Below are 17,525 nucleotides of genomic sequence, written 5' to 3' on the forward strand. Positions count from 1 at the left end.
CTCACTCAAACAAAATGGGGACTGTGAAAAATTTCATCCAATTGATTCGTTCTCAAATGTTTTTGGAAGTTATCTGTAGTCAGGGACGGAGCCAGAAATTTATTTTTGGGGGGGCTGAAGTGTATTAAAAATTTTTTTTGTGACGAAATAAATATATTTAATAAGTAAAATTTAGAATCAATAATTATAAAAATAATAAAAACATATAATTATACATACCCAAAAATTTGTTATTGATTAACACTTGAAGTATTGGTAGTTGTTGCACTCGAATAACGAAGAGGAGGCAATTGCATTCTGCGAGTCTTCATCCGTTGAAAACGCTGCAATATTTGCTCATTTTCAATTGTTGCAAAAATATCCTTCTCGATGTATACAACCAGACAGTCATTCATCCACTCGTCTCCCATTTTGTTGCGCAAATCAGTCTTGACAATATTCATTGCAGAAAATACTCTTTCAACAGAAGCAGTCGCAACTGGTAGAACTAATGCCAACTGGATCAGACGATAAACCAATGGAAAAACTGTATTTTTACCAGTTTTAACCATTTGTTGAGCAAGACTTCCCAAATCTCCAACTTCTGAAAATTGAGGATCGCGTTGCACATTATAAATATAATTTCAAAGTTGAGACTCAAGATATAAATAATCGTTACTTGAGAAGTCTTCAGGATATAAATCAGCAAGACGGAGTAGTTTCTGCACATTGAATTGAGAGAAAGAACTTTTTGGATCAAGACATGTTATGCAACTAAGCAATTCCGTGCTAACTTCCGAGAAACGATTATTCATCTCTTGTATAATTAAATCAACAACCTGGCATCACAACAATAATAAAATTAATAACTAAGAAAATCTGCTAACAAGTAACAAATGTAATGAAATAATAATTTCAAAAATAATACCTCACAAAAAATTTCCACGCGATAATGATGAAAATTAGTGATGGTTTGACCTCTGCGACTGCGCCTGGCATTGCCACGGATTGCTATACTGTCTTCCATATCAATCACGGGAATCATATTCAACTCACAAAAATTGTTGACTTCATCTAAAATTATTTGACATCCCTCTTCCCTAAAGTCTTGCAATTGAGATTTCATAGTATCAATCAAACTCATGGCTTGGACAATATTTTGATCCCTTTGTTGCAAAACAAGTGACAAGTCATTTGTGATTCCCAATAAATACTTCATCAGGTGCAATGCAAAAACAAACTCATAATCATTCATTCTATCAATCAAACCCCTGGCCATACCTCTATTGTCAGAAGTGGTGGCATCATCTTGTATATTTCCCAATATTCCAATCACCGAAGCCCACATAGAGGATAGACGAAGTAATGTTAGATAGTGTGATCCCCAACGAGTATCCCCTGGTCTTGCTAAACTAGTTTCTTGATTTTTGCCTTTTCCACTAATAATATCTCCACTGTCTAAAAGTGTAACAATCTTATCATGTTCTATTTGTCTTAATTGATCTCTCCTTTTACATGATGCTCCAGTTAAATTGACAATCATAGAGACATAGACAAAGAATTCACTGACAATGATATTTCCCTTAGCAACAGCAACAATAACTAACTGGAGTTGGTGAGCAAAACAGTGAATATACATCGCATAGGGATTTTCTTGTAATATAAGGGCCTTCAAACCATTGAACTCACCTCGCATATTTGAAGCTCCATCATATCCTTAAACTCTCAATTTAGATAATGATAATCCGTGTTGCGCGAATAAAGAATCAATTGCATCTTTCAAACAAAGAGATGTGGTGTCAGACACATGTACAATTGCAAGGAAACGTTCAATCACACGCCCTTCTTTGTTCACATATCTCAAAACAACTCCCATTTGCTCTTTCACTGAACTGTCTCGAGACTCATCAACTATTAGGGAAAAATAATTGTCTCCAATATCATTGATTATAACACTTGTGATCTCTGAGGCACAAGCATGTGCCAGATCTTTTTGAATCATTGGAGAAGTTAGTTGATTATTTGCAGGAGCATTTTGATTTACAACCTCAAAAATCTCAGTATTTCGCTGGCTATACCACTCAAACAATTCAAGAAAATTGCCTCTATTTGAAGAACTAGTTGACTCATCATTTCCACGAAAAGCCAATCCTTGCTTCAAAAGAAAGCGGGTCACATCCAGAGCAGCAGTTAAACGGGTGCGATATGCAATATCTATTTCGCGCCCACAAGATCGTAGCACATTTGACACACTATGCCTTTGATCTTGAAAACTTTCAAACTGTATTCTAGCATCATTATGGCAACTATTCACAGCTCCAATATGTTCATTAAATCTTTCCATTGCCTTTTTCCAATTATTGAATCCCGTTTTTGTAAAGGCATCCTCTGCATATCGACCTCCCTTATTTTGTGTTTTGAAAAGAAAGCACCAAAAGCAAAACGCCGCATCTTTCGATATGCTATACTCTAACCATACAAACTTTTGATACCAACTATCTTGGAAACTTCTATGTTGTTTACCAAATGATGTTTTTGGATTCATATGGCCAATCGGTTAGCAAGGTCCCCTAGTCAAATACTCTCTTCGGACATGGTCTCGAAGAGAAATATCAAATTTCTCAACTGATTTTCGTAATCCCGGATCACTAACAATATCATTTAAATTCAATTCCACACAAGATTGATTTTGAACTGGTTCACTAATATTAGGGTCATTTGAAGATTCACCACTACGGACTCGTTTAGGTTTAAAGAATCTCTCCATTTTCTGTCACAATTAAATAATTGTGGTTAAATTCAATAAAATTATGCAATTCAATAATCAATTAATTTAAAATTCATATAAATAATTCTTTAATTTAATAATAAATTCATATTACTTATATTTCTCAATTTATAAAATTCATTATATAAAATTATCAAAAAGTTAAAATAAGGTACAACTAAATACCCATATAATCTCTAATTCAATCTCATAAAATTTTGAATTTATATTTACATTCAAAATTTCTAATTCACATAATTAATTCTTAAAATTTCAAATATAAAACTAACAAAATTTTAAAAACTAAATACAACCTAAAATCTATACAATTTCTAAACTAATTTCTAATTTAAATTTAATATCATTAAATTTTTTAATGTAATCTTTCAAATTCTTAAATTACATTAACATAAACTAAATAAAAATTAATCTTAATCAAATTAATATCAAGATACTCAAAATTCAAAAATAATTTAAACATATAATTAACAAAAATATAAAGATGAATATTGTAATTTAAACCAAAAAACTAACCTAAAAGATTTATGTGAATGGAATGGTGGAGAGTTGGAGTCTTGGAGCCTTGAATTGAAGGCTTGAAGCAGGATGGTAGAATCTCAACTGAAGCTTCTTGGAGTTCTTGCCTCTTGGAGCCTGGCGTCTTCTTCTTGGAGTTGGAGTCTTGTTTGCCCTTTGGCACTGGCGGCGTGCTTTTCCATCAGATGAAGCCTTAGGACTTCATCTGATGTTTTTTTTTTCCCCTCATTATACAAAACGACGTCGTTCCACTAAAAGTGAAACGACGTCGTTTTGTATTTAGAGGGCAAAAAAAAAATTCAAAATGAAATGGGTCATCTTCTTCCTCAGCAGTCAGTACGGCAGCGGCTTTCCAGCTCTTCTTCACTTCCTCTGCAGCATTCATGGAGCCATGGAGGATGGTAGTCGGTAGATCTGGATCACCGTGGGGGGCTGGGCTGGGCTGGGCTGGCCGCCGGAATCCCTTATATATAGGGGGTTTTCCGGCGGCTTGGGGGGGGCTTAAGCCCCCACCAGCCCCCCCTTAAATCCGTGGCTGTCTGTAGTCATGAAATCTTTGTTGGGTGGTCCCAAAATGTTAGTGTATTAGAGATGTTATTCTAAAGGGTTAGACCATTGTATTAGCCTTCAAATGGCATTCACTTTGGATTGGCATAATTTCGTGCAATACATGCTATGTTTTTGGTAACTTGTACGCACTTATTTGTGAGATTTTCAATAAAAACTTTAGCTATTTTACTTGCATAAATTATGGTGATAGATCTTAAACATTTATCTTTTGATATTTCTTTTAACAACATTGGAAATCAAGATGATTAATAAGAACCTTTCTCCACAGAACCAAAACTATGAAATTAGCCCATGACAATGACCTTTTTCAATGCTTTCCAAACTATGACTGCAATTTGTTGCAAAAAGTATTAGTAACAGTTTCGAACCGTGTTCAAAACTATGGTAAATGGTCAATGACATATATCACAATTCTTTTATGACGAATGTAAACCCGTGATTTTTCCGTGGTAAAAAATATTTATCACGGATCCAAAACTGTTGCAAAGCATTTATGATGGCTATATACAAGATGCCTCCAAAACCGTTGCAAATCTATGGAAAATACTATTTTCCACAGTTTAAGGTACTTTTTATCTCGTATTGGATGCATGGCAAAAACTGATTTTTTTCGTAGTATTTTAAGATGGGTTCCATGAAAAGTATATGACTCATTAAATCTGAAAAATTTCGGGGTAAGTTGTGTGAATCACATAGTAGAATTTCATGGAGTATATTAAGAGAATTGATTTTTAATGAATTTGAGTCACAAATTAGAATTTCATGGAGTATATTAAGATAATTGATTTTAATGAATTTAAACTTGTGAAAAGGTATGTTAAGATGTTGAATGAGATGTACCTTTAAATCTTTAATTGAATTGGTCATGATAGTTACAATTTTCAAAGAAAGTAACAGACAAATTATATGTCTGTTCTCTAGTTAGATTTTGATGTTGATTTTTGAACCAGAAAGCTAAAGATTTTGGAAAAGTTCTACTCATAGAATTTAAGGAATTTTGAGTCTAGTTTCTGAAAGTATCTTTTGTTTGTAAATCTAGAGTATACATTTTGAGTTATAACTAAAACACTGAACTATGGTCTAATCTGGAAAATTCTCCCTAAGTATGGTATAGGTGTAATGGTTGGGGCACAAGTTCGATATGACTTCACATGGTTGGGTAAGTTAATTTGCATTTCTAAATGATAGTGTTATGGTACTCTAGGATCATGTATGAGTGGCATTGTGAGAAGTGGTAATTGGAATATTGATGTCGAAAATTGAGGTGAGTGAACCTCATTACTCTTGAGTTTTGGAACCAATACTTTTATGAATGTTAAATGCTATTTTAGTATATGAAATCCAAATCATATCTGTTGATTTGAATGATACTTTTGAACCGTATAGTTTAAATGGATATGTATTATGTATTGAATAGTGCATTGTGAATTAACAAGAACCAATCTTGATTATAACCATAACTATATTCAACATTCTTATTGTATTGTATTGTTTGACCCTTCTAGTAGGGGTTAAACACTAGACATTATACTGTGTCGACCATCCCTTAATTGGGGTAAACATTAAGTTGTGTACATAGAGATCGATGAATGCATGATCCCCTAATCAAGGAAATCGAATTGTTATGGAATTATGAATTGTATAATTGAACATTGTATTGTATGACTACTATTATGGAATGACATATTTTAATGTACTAATTTCTAATATTATTGTGCAATTACACACAGACACACATATATATTTATATATGAAAACTCATAATTCGACAAGGATAGGGTGGTTTACTTGTTGGGCATGTGTATGCTCATTCTACTCCTAAAATTTTGTAGCTGGTAATGACAAATATGAGTTAGTATACATGGTGGAGGATAATGACTAGTTCGTATGTTGCAGGAAGTTGATGAAGTTGAATCCCTATTATAGAATAGTTTGTTAGCTATGGTTATCATTCTTATTGATGTAATAAGAGGTGTTTGTCCAGTCAGATTTGAATCTTTATTGTTATGATTGATGATAGATATATGTTAACTTATAAAAGTTCAAATTTTATGGAAATTTTGTGGAATGTTATGGATAGTAAAGGCAAGATACCTTACGGTAGTTAGGAAGTTGCTGCCTAAATTTCGTGGCATGTACGCTCCAAATCATGGCAAATTTGGGGCGTGATAACCAATAGCAACAAAACCATAGCAAAAGCCCTAAAAAGAGTCATAATTTTTTAAGGGAGAACACAAATCAAAGCAAAAAAACCAAAAAGAAGAAAAATAAGACTATTAGAATTATTGCAGAGAAGAAGAGGATCATGAAGACCTAATTTTCACACCATTTCACTTGTAGATTGCTAGAAAATAGTGAAGAAGAAGGTGTGTAGGTAAGCATAAGGTTGTTCTCTCTCAGCATATATTGGTCACAAAAACTATTTCTTTACAGTCATCCTCTGCTCTCTTTTTCCCTAGCAAACCATATTGATCAAAATTTCAAAAATTAGGAACCAAAGTACAAAGCAAAACTTGTGACTAACTCCAAATTCGATTTTCATAGTAGTTCTCTTATTTTAATTAATCTCCCTAAATTTAAAAACTCTAGAAACCATTGAAAGATTAGAACTAGTTTATAAACGTTTATAACACGTGAAATATTGGCAACCATAATTCCATTTCTCGCTTTCCCCTTTTCCAAACTTTCCCATATGTCAAGCACTAACCGGACCTCTCTTATTAGGTTCATTAGTTAAGAGTTTCTCTCTAGTTTCAAAACTAGAGCTTAGCTCTTCTCTATAGGAGCTTTGAATTCGATAGAGACAAACCCACTCAACCTTTCTTATAAATGACCACTCTTTCAAACTATGGCTGCAAACGAGCCAAGTCGAGTTGAGTTTTGGACTTATCGAGTCGAGCTTGACTTAAAAATAGGTGAACTCGAGTTCAAGCTTGAGCTCGATGAGACTAGAGAATTGAGCTCGAGCTCGGCTCGACTAAAAAATGCTAGGCTCGAGCTCGACTCGATAAGGCTCGCGAGTTGAAACTCGATTTCTAGCTCGCGAGCAGCTCGAATTTTTGACTTATGAGCAGCTCATTAGCTCAAATTTTTGGAAATTAATCTAACAAAAACATCATTTCATCAACTTATTCCTAACCAAATTATTAGCATAATAATAGCCTACAATTCATGGCTACAATTGACCATAATTTTTCACATAATCATAATCGAAAAAGGCCTACAAATTTTTCACTAAATACAATCATAAATTTAGAAATACATGCCACATAAAAAGTCTAGAATTTAAATGCCCAGCACTTCATACAAGTTCAACATTCTCGATCACAAAGGTCAACATCAGAAAATAAGTAAATAACAACCAAAAGCAGGCCAATAACTTCTTACTACAGAAACATATTGAACTACAAAGTACAAACTAAGCACAATCATTGATGTCACGAACTTCTTCTCTTCCTCTGATCAGCAACAGAAACATATTGAACCTAGATAAGTTTGAAGTTGTGACAGCCCCATCTACCCCTAAGACGAGCCAAGGGTTCGGCGGACCACCTGCCCAACTCTCGTCGAGACTCACTCACTCACTACAGTTCTCAAATAAATTACAATATACATCTCAAATATTACATCAAATAACATAGGGTACAACTTCAATAATAAACGAAATAACATTTCCCAAGCTTAGAACGTATACTTACTTACATTCCAATCTCAAAAGTAATACAATCCCAAATATAACGAAAGTCCTCTGTTTTCAAATAATTACAACGTAAAACTCAAATATGACGTCTTCAAAAGTTCCACGAACATTCATACCACAAGTGAATTGAATTCAACTGTACAGGAGACAATTCATCCAGATAAACTAATAACTTATTTCACATGCTTCCTTTGCCTCGAGCCCTGTGGAGGGGAAAAACTATTTTGGGGTGAGTTAGAATCTCAGCGAGTGTCCAGTAAAATCAGTAAGCAAATAAGTTTCACAATAGTTCATTTCAATGATGTCATGAATCAGTAATCAAATGTATATTTATTGTTCTTGTGAGCCAGTGAAATCATGGTACTTAGACGTCCAACGCTCAAAGAGATCCAGTAACAGTGAAACAGGAATAGGGAGCCATTAGTGCTCCAAATAAATAGTAAACAGTGGTGGAGACGTTGGTTCTAAGCACAAGACTTCCCAAAGAACTCATTGGAGTCAAAACATGTCATGGATCACATGCAAACACTCATGATATGAAATCGAGTAACAATGCAAGAAATAGTTCAAGAGTAACTTTGAAACAGTTTTGGAATCACTCACCAACCACAGCTCATGATTCTCATCCATCATAGACAGTTTCGTGGATCAAACTCAAGCCCTTCAACTCAAATTAAAGCAATCAAATGCTTTCAAAGATCGGACAGCATTTCCCCTTAATTTCTTTATTTTCCATCCTACAAACAATCACCAAATCCATAACCATCAACCACAATCACACATACACATAATAAACTATTAAACCCCCTTAAAATATCATCACTTAGCACCTCATAATAGAAACCCTAAACTGAGATTGAGGCACAAAAGCTGGAAATTCTTTTAGGCAAAGTAAACTAACACTAAAACACTAGATAGTTCTCATATCAAAACTAGCAAATCATGGCTAGCCTTTAAACTTCATATATGGGCAGAATTCACTATAAAACTAAAAATTCACATATCACCACTTCAATCCAAGAAATACTGAATAAAACTACCAAAGTGGCAACCACAAGCCACTAATTTCCAATTATTAGAAACAAAGAGAGATGTTCTTAGCTAAATACCTTAGAACCTCAAATGAAAATGGTAGCTTAGTCTTTCCTCTTCTAAAATCACTCCACCACAGCCTTTATTCCTCCTTAGTATACACTTGTATGGAGTAGTTTGTGATTTCACCGGTTAAAACTCAAGATTTGATCAAGAAAGTGAAGTTTTCCTCACTTGTTTTCTCTCTCAAAACAGCCGGCCAAGAAGGGGAAGAAATAAAGAAATATCAGCCAAGAAACAAGATAAGAATGAAGGAAAAACAGCCAGTCAAACTTGGCTGCCGAAGTGCCACGTCACAATCCGGCTGGTTTCTGGCCGGATACCCAGCCGGATTCCTGGCCGGATTGGAGGCAGTGGCCACATCAATTTTTTTTCAACTTTCTCTCATCTTCTCAAGCCAAAATCATATCACTCACCACATAAACAACAACAATCAAGCAATAAGACCTCAAGTCAGCTACCTAAAGGCCTTTTCAAGACCGCTAGCCTAGGATTTAAAGCAAGATAAAAGTTTTCTCAAGTCCGCTAACCTATAAACTTGATTAGGGTTTCAAACCCATAAAGTCCAAGCTCTAATCTTAGCAAAATTTGAAAGGCTAAAGGAGATGAAATGGTTACCCTCTCTAAGCTTTAAACCCTAGTAGTAAGTGAGGGTTTCCTCCAATTTTTCACCAAGCAACTCCACAAGACTCTTCAAGCTAAAGTGAAACTCCAAGTGTTATGTGGTTTGGTTAAGGATTTGCAAGTAAGATGCAAGCTAGAAGATGAAGTTTTCTCTTCCCCTTATTCCTGCTTGGGTTTGACCGAAATGAGAGAGAGAGAGAGAGGGTTTCTTGGTTTTGAATCTTTGTGGAAGAAATGTGTTGAAGAAACTAACTTAAAGTTGTACCAAAAGTCAACTCTTAATAGTGGCCAAATAGTGTTGTACACTATCACTTTCTTTCTTGTTTGATACACTTAACTACTAACCCTCCAAGGTAGTTCCTCTAGCACTACAATTACTCATACATACTAGCCTAGTATTAAATCCTCAAATCTCCAATTAGTCGTGTCGGTGCGACTTTCGAGAAACTTTCGACGCGTGCGATAAAGGCTTAATTTAAGAAAATTCATGCAAAAATTGTAAAATTAAATAACACTAGAGCAAAATAATTATAAAATATACTAAATTAAGAATAAAAACATGAGTCCTCATAGCAGTAGCAGGACCAATAAATAACAAAAAAAATACATATAGAGCAGGAAAAGAACTAAATGGCCTTCAAATAAGTAGATCAAAGCATCCATTTGTTCAAATGATTCCAGAGAGAGAGTGAACAATAAAGTGAGGAATTTTTTTTAAAAAAAAAGACTTCAATAAAGCGAGGAGAAGAAGTCGAATTGCAGGCGATTAACTTTACAACAGAAAAGCTAAGACAAAGAAAGTGATTAACCTTGTCTGAGAAGAAGTCGAATTGCAGGCGGGACTACTCCCGAAATTTTAACGTCCACAGCTTCCAAAGGAAGAAGGTTTCCAAGAATGTCAGAATTCGTAACCCTAAAGTGTTAGCAATTGATTGAGGCCTGAAGGGTAGCGGTGGCGGTGGTGGCTGTGGTGCACTCGTGGCGGTGGTGGTTAGGGTTTGTGTGAGAAATTGTGAAGGAAAGACCGAAAGAGAGATACGGGAGAAGCAATTAGAAATGGAATTCAATTTGTGGAAATGAAACTTTTGCTCTGAGCCACTAATTCTTGAATACCAACTTAGTAATTAGCTATACAAATATGGGTATTTTTGTAATTTCATAAAGCTCGTCGAGCGGCTCGACGAGCTAACGAGCCTAAGCTCAGATGGCTCGAGTTTGACTCGCTTCGTAAACGAGCCACTCGAGTTCAACTCGAGTTCAATTTTGACCAAACTCGAGTCGAACTTTGACTCAAGCCGGTTTGTTTGCAGCCCTACTTCAAACCACTAAAAATCAACAAAACCAAAATCACTAACCCATACGCATCACTCCCTGACCATTATTCGCTGACCCACCCAAACCTTAACACCAAAAACAAAAGGCAAAAAAAAAAGATGAAGAAAGAGGTTTTATTCTAGGCATAGCTTTCCAGCCTTTTCTGTTACCATTTTTGTTGGAGTAGTGAATTAACTTATTTGTGCTATCTTCTTTTGTAGATTTGTGAAGCATCTATTCAATCCATTGATTAAGTTCTAGGAACTCTACTTAGTCTCTCAATCATCATGACGGATGAACTAGCTAAAGTTTTCAAAAAAGATTCACATTGTCAACAAAGAGTGAAGCAAAGTTTAGATGGCAGGAGAAGATCTAATAAAAGGCTTGAGAAATGAAAGCAAAGCTTATATGGGAAGGTATTTAGTGAGAAAGTGGCAAAACTCAAGAATGTCACAAACCCCCTATGGAATTTACCCAAAGAAACTAGAAGTAGTGGAAATAGGACCTTTCCAGTTCACTTTCATAGAGGAGGCAAATCTTCCAAGGGTCCTAACGGGAAAGCCATACCTAATTGACAATCAAATTTTGAATCTCAAAAGGTGGGAAGCAGGCATAGACAGAAAGCCATCTACCTTCATTGTACCACTCCTATGGATTTGGAATTGGGAACTACAAGTACATTGCATCACCAAGGAGATATGCAGGAAAATTAGAAGTATATTTGTAAAAGTGATGGATATTATCATACCTCAAGAAGGTAGTAAAGAGAGAAAGCATATAAAGATACTACGTAATGTGAGGACCCAAAATTTTCATACCTTTCATTTTGGCTTACTTGCTTGTAAATATAGTGAATGATAATGGACTGTTGTACCTTATTGTTTCTTTTAATTGATTGTCTAACATTTTGTGGTATGACATATTTATGGAAAGAAAGAGATTTTAACATGCGAGATTTCAAACCCTAGCTTTGACCAAGAAAAAAAAATGTTTTGTTCATTTTTGCTCACTTATAGATATTAACAAGTTGTGTTGTGACCCAGCAGTTAGTTACATATTTTCTTTGATTTTCATTTACTTGCCTTGAATTCTTGGTTATTTTATTAATTGAATCATGATTTTGACCTATTTTCTTATTTTACTTGGTGCATGTTTCATTTGATGCATGTTAAGTCTCATAGTGCATAATAGTAATGTGATCGACTAGTGAGGTGCGTATCATAAATTTGGAGGATTAGAGGGAGTTTGGGTAAAAGAAATATTATGTTACAAATTGCTAAGAGATAATTAGAGATGGAATGGATATTTTGGTGAATGGAAGACAACTAGATAAGGATTACATCTTGATTTGCCATTTGTCAGTAAGCCACCAAGTTTGACCAAGACTAAAGCTTGATCTTTATCCTTATTAAGCTTCCATTTGACCACAAAATAATCTTCTTCACTAAGCTTCTTGGGCTAGATGAAATTTGGGGAGAAAAGGGAGAGAAAACAACTCCATTCCTATCCTTGAGTCCTTGCCTATTTAGTTAGAAAACAAGAGAGAAACCTAAATTTACTCCATCAAATCTTGAATCAAGTTTGAGAGGAAGCTATTGGAGTTCTTGGAGGAAAAAACTCTTAGTACTTCTTGGTTGCTTTTCATCTTGAGTTTGTGGGAAACAAGAGGTAAATTTGCTAGACAATCTATCTTTCTTTTCCTATACTTAGCATATGAAGTTTTGTGACCAAAAAGGAAAAGACTTTATGGAAGATTTTGTTTGTTTTCTAAGCTATTGATGGCTGATTTTGAGGCATGAAGTGATAGTCTAGGGCAAACTTTTATGTTTGCAATTGTGATTAAATTCTATAAGATATATTGCGTATTTGCCATGGAATTAAGGTTGGAAGTTGGAAGTTTTGTTGGAAAAACTTGGGGGAACTTTGCTAAAATTTCTGCTAGAGTTGGCCGATTAGGAGAAAGGAAATTGTCCAGCTTTTCACCATGATTTGTAACTAGTAAATCTTACTTTCTTAATCAATATACTTTACAATAATATAATCTAAAGATGCATATTGGAATTGAGTGAAAAATAAAGAGTTTTAAGGGGGGAAACTTTGTTTCCTCAAACTCTACATTTGCTGGAAATTTTCGCAGGAAGCCCTGCGCGGTTTTTGAAAGTTAGCTATAACTTCGTATAGAAAAGTTGGAATTGAGTTCTGTTTATTGCGTTTGCAACTAGACTCATAGGGCTTCCAACGGTATAAAATTCAATGGTTGGTTCAACTCCTATAAATACCGGCAAATCTGCAAAGTTTCTTGAAAAACCATGACTGTTCTGTCTTTGCACATGAGACAGTAGTGAGTTTGAACTGAAATTTGACTAACCTATGAGCTAAATTTCATGAAGATGTCTTCTAAAGTCTATTAGTGCTTCGAGTCTATTTTCTAATGGTGTAAGTTTTGTGATTTTTCGACCTACGGAACTCAAGTTACACTTTTTCAAAGAATGTCATCAAAGCTGAAAATTTTATCAAATGAATTGAGTGGGACTTGGAAAATTCTGGGAAAAATTTTCTGGGTTTTAAACCTAACTTGTTTTGGTTAAATCTTGCATATTTTGATTTAAAATACTTGGTGATATGTTAACCTTAGCGTGCATGAAATATTTCACTTGATTTGATCTTGATTTAAACAAGAAATCGTGGCCCTTTTAGTCTTCTAATATTAGGGTTAAACCTGTAGTTTCTGTGGTTGCTAAGTGAAGTATCGAATCTCATATTTTCTCATTATCTTGGCTTTAATTTACTAGACTCTTGACGGATTACATGATCACAGGACTTGAGAATGTTCTAGAGGAAGAATCAGGGTGACCAATTGGTGAGGTCAAGTGGTAAGTGTTCCTTGCACGTTGTGCTTCCAATGACTATGTGGATTATTATGAATATTTGTTTGAGTGTTAAATGCTTTTTAATGATTGCTAAATGGATTTTTGATTGGCGAGTATGTAATTACAATCATTGAATATTACTCGACCTAAGTGAATGTGAAATTTTAATTGACCAAATAATTGAATATTACTTGTGCATGAATGTAAGCCTTTGGCTGAACTGGACCCTTGCCCTTCGTTGCCAGTCGATTTGAGCCAAAAGCAAACTCGGTCAGGTAGCTAGTGACCCTGGGACAGTGTTTGATATACTCGAATATGACCACGATATCTGGCGGAAAACTGGCCAGTGAATACAATGCAATGATTGAAATGAACACTGAAGGAGTTTTCACTGTTAGACGAATAAGGGAAATGGTCGACTACTGAATGACTGAATGAATGGCTCCAAATGAGCACATATCCTTCCAATGATTGAATGTTTATTTCTTGAATGATTGTTTATTACTGTGCAAAGTGTTCAAACTGTTAAATGCAATACTTTTATGGTTTCTCTACCTGATTACTTGTTTAAGAACCTCACTAAGTTTTTAGCTCATTCCTTTAGTTTTTGTATCCTTACAGGAGTGGAGATCCGAAGCAAGTAAGCGTGAAATAGTGTATACAATCTTCATGTACTTGTACATTTGTAGATGAAATGTATTTGGGGATCTTTGGCAATGTACCCTTATGTTACACTTTTGGATTGTAATTAAGTGTGAATTATTGGTTGAATGGAACTTCTATGTTTAGCTAGAGATGTGAAAGACTATTTCAAGAATGTAAGTGAGTGAGTTCTGGCGAGAGTTGGGCAGGCGGTCCGTCAAACTCTTGAGTTCGCCCTAGGGGACGGGGTCATCACACGTAAGATCAACACAAGTCAATCACTCCTCAGAGGCACAACGGTGAACCTAAATGGCAAGATCAATTGGGTTGATTTCAACTATGAAAAGTACTTGATTTTTGTTACAATTATGACATTATAGGTGACGAAGAAAAAAATTGTCAAACAATAGTAAAGGATATGGATGAGAGAGAAACAAATACAATATGGGGTTTGAATGAGAGCTCAGGGCATTTGAATTTTTCCATGAAAGATACAAGCCCAACGTCCACCACAATTAGACCAAGGGCACCCATAGGAGTTTCAAATATAAAGAAAACTAAACTTGTCAATAGCAGAGGAGAAAGCAAGCAGATCAAGTGTACAAGATGATGAGAAACCCAATCAAATTCAGGAGGAATATAGAATCCAAATTAGATAGTTGGGAGAAATCTTGAGACAAAGTAGGAAACATTAGAACTAAATGAAACAGACAGATTGTACTCATTATAATCTAATGATTAGGGACCAAACCTTCAAGGAGATGTCAGCAGCAAAAAAGGCTAGAATGCTAGACAAAGATGGAGAAAAAATAGTAGTCATGATGGAAAACAATTCATAGAAGGGATGACAATTCATAATTGAAAACAACAAATACACCTGATAAAGACATGCAAGTCAATGTTAGGAAGTTGATTGCACAAGAGGGGATAGATGAGGGAACAATCAAAAAACCATAATCAAAACAAAAGAAAGCTACAAAAATGTTCCATTGACAACATGGGAGAAACATCACTAGGGAACCTCTAACAATCTTAGATATTAATGCATTAGGAGGAGATAAGCAAGTCAAAAGAAAAGATAAGACCATGACAGACAAGTCAAACAATGGAAAAAGGTCAAAGCATGGGAAGAGACCAGTTTAAAGATGAATGTAGAGGTAGAGGGGACCAACTCGAACTGGTCCCTCAATTTCCAATAAGAGTCCTAGCGTGGAATTGTCGAGATGTGAAGAGCTCCTTAACAATTCCCCAACTCAAGGAGGTAATCCAATTCCACTCTCTTGATATTATCTATCTTAGAGAGACTAAAAATAATGTTCATTTTATGGTGACTTTCAAAAGAAAAATATGTTATGATGAATTAGTTATTATGGACCCAACTGGAAAATCCAGTGGCCTGACTTGCACTATGGAAAAACCATTAGAAATTTGAGAAAATCGTGTTCATAGATTGCTCTATTAAAATTAAGATTAAGAATAATGATAATAGGAAACATTGGTGGTGCATTTGATTCTATGATAATGCTAATGAAAAAAATGAGGAAACGACAACGGGACATGCTTACCAAGAGAAAAAGTCAGTGAAAAAACAGTTGTGTTAGTATAGGGGACTTCAATGATCTGATCTCAAATGGAGAATAATGGAAGGAAAAAGTTGGAGGCAATCAGAACTTTAGGGACTAAGATTTTATAAAAAGAAATGAACAACAAGAAGCAGGTTTCAATTCAATCAGAGATGACTACAGTTCTTAGAAATAAAAAGATGATAAAAATTGCATGGAATAAGGAATAGCAAGGACCCACAGTCTTCAAGTTAACAAAGAAAATGAAGAAATGCAAATTGACACTAAGGGGTTAGAATAGGAAGCTAAGAGGCAATGCTAAGTAGGACATCTGAAGGCTCAAACAAGAAATAAAAATGGTATAAGAGTTGGATAGCAATGACAGAGCAAAAAGAATAGCAGGATTCAAAGTCGAATTGAAAAAAGCCTATGACAAAGAGGAAAAGTTCTGGAGCGAAAAGCTCGAATTAATTGGCTTAGAGAAGAAGATGGAAACTGTGCATTTTTCCATGCTTGTGCTTCTATTTGCAAGAAAAGAAAAAGAATATCTACACTGTAGAGTCAAAATGGGGGTTCATGTGAGACTAAAGACCATATAGGATAAAAAGTTGCTAACTACTACAATACTCTCTTTGTTACAAGCAACCCATCAAATTATGGAAAAATTCTAAGTGGAGTTCCTAGAGCTATAACATAGGCCATGAATAAGAACCTAACTTGATCTGTATTACAAGCAGAAATAAAAAAGGCTCTATTCTCAATGCACCCCAACAAGGCCCCAGGGCTAGATGGAATGTCTTCTATATTATTTCAAAATTTTTGGCCTATTGTTAGTAAAGATATTGGGCATGCTATTAGTTGCTTTTATCATTCTAGTTTCATTTGTAAAGCTCTAAGTGAGACCCTTGTGGCCCTGATTTCAAAAGGTGGTTCCCTAATTAAGCTTAAACACTATAGACCCTTTGGCTTACGTAATGCTGTCTGCAAAATCATACCCAAGGTCTTAATCAATAGGCTCAAACCAGTACTCAGCAATTGTATTAGCCCTTCCCAAGCAACTTTTGTCCTAGGTAGACTAATCCTTGACAACATCATTCTAGCTCATAAAAGTATTCATTACCTTGACCATAAAAGAAGATGGGTTGATGGTTTTATGACTTTTAAAATTAACATGTCTAAAGCATATGATATGATAGAATAGCTCTTTCTTACTCCAGTGATGTGCAAAATGGGCTTCTGTCATCTCTGAATCAAGTGGGTTGTGAATTGTTTGACTTCTGTCTTTTACTCTTTGAATATTAATAGGGTGAAATGTTTTGCATTCAAGAGCTATTAGACAAGGGGATCCCCTATCCCCTTATCTTTTCCTTGTCTACATTAAAGGTCTCACTAGTCTTCTCAAAAAAGCAATTGAAAAGAAAAATCTCTTGTGTTTGAAAACTTCAAGGAATTGTCCAAGCTTAACTCATTTACTATTTGTTGATGAATCATTACTGTTTTGCAAAGCTAAAGTAGGTGAAGCTGAGGAGGTTGATAGAATTTTGTAGTATTATAAAAATGCCTTCGGACAACAAATCAACTTGGAGAAATACATTGCTTTTTTCAACAAAAATGTGGATAGCAGCACAGGAGAAGAAATGATGTAGGAACTAATTAAGAGGCATTCAAGTCGTAACACCAATGAAAGTATTTAGGACTATTGCTGGTAATAGGGAGATAAAAAATTCAGGTCCTAATTTCATCATAGACAAAGTCATGGGCAAGATTCAAGGATGGAAAAAGAAGATCCTCAGCTAAGCAGGGCAAGAGATTATAATAATTTGAGTCGCAATAGCAATGCTTACATATGCCATATCTATTTTAAAACA

At 35.0% G+C, this 17,525-nt stretch overlaps 2 protein-coding genes across 2 annotated transcripts; both read right to left on the minus strand.

The window, feature by feature from the left end:
• Window positions 1–442: 442 nt before the first annotated feature.
• Window positions 443–1,690, minus strand: LOC113738403 (uncharacterized). Its single transcript, XM_027265589.2, has 2 exons — window positions 908–1,690; window positions 443–818 (listed from the first exon to the last, which is right to left on the minus strand). Exons 1-2 carry the CDS (start codon window positions 1,673–1,675, stop codon window positions 624–626), a joined length of 963 nt encoding a protein of 320 aa, XP_027121390.2. The 5' UTR covers window positions 1,676–1,690; the 3' UTR covers window positions 443–623.
• A 6-nt stretch (window positions 1,691–1,696) lies between these two features.
• LOC113739125 (uncharacterized) lies at window positions 1,697–2,323 on the minus strand. Its single transcript, XM_027266369.1, has one exon. It carries the CDS (start codon window positions 2,321–2,323, stop codon window positions 1,697–1,699), a length of 627 nt encoding a protein of 208 aa, XP_027122170.1.
• Window positions 2,324–17,525: the final 15,202 nt, after the last annotated feature.

The sequence above is a fragment of the Coffea arabica genome, chromosome 4c (genome assembly GCF_036785885.1).
Source record: "Coffea arabica cultivar ET-39 chromosome 4c, Coffea Arabica ET-39 HiFi, whole genome shotgun sequence".
Lineage (NCBI taxonomy): Eukaryota > Viridiplantae > Streptophyta > Magnoliopsida > Gentianales > Rubiaceae > Coffea > Coffea arabica.

Coding starts and splice junctions, on each gene's coding strand:
- LOC113738403 (XM_027265589.2), bottom strand. CDS start 1,675: ATGCGAGGTGAGTTCAATGGTTTGAAGGCCCTTATATTACAAGAAAAT. Junction 819..907: donor GCGTGGAAATTTTTTGTGAG/GTATTATTTTTG, acceptor TTGTGATGCCAG/GTTGTTGATTTAATTATACA.
- LOC113739125 (XM_027266369.1), bottom strand. CDS start 2,323: ATGGAAAGATTTAATGAACATATTGGAGCTGTGAATAGTTGCCATAAT.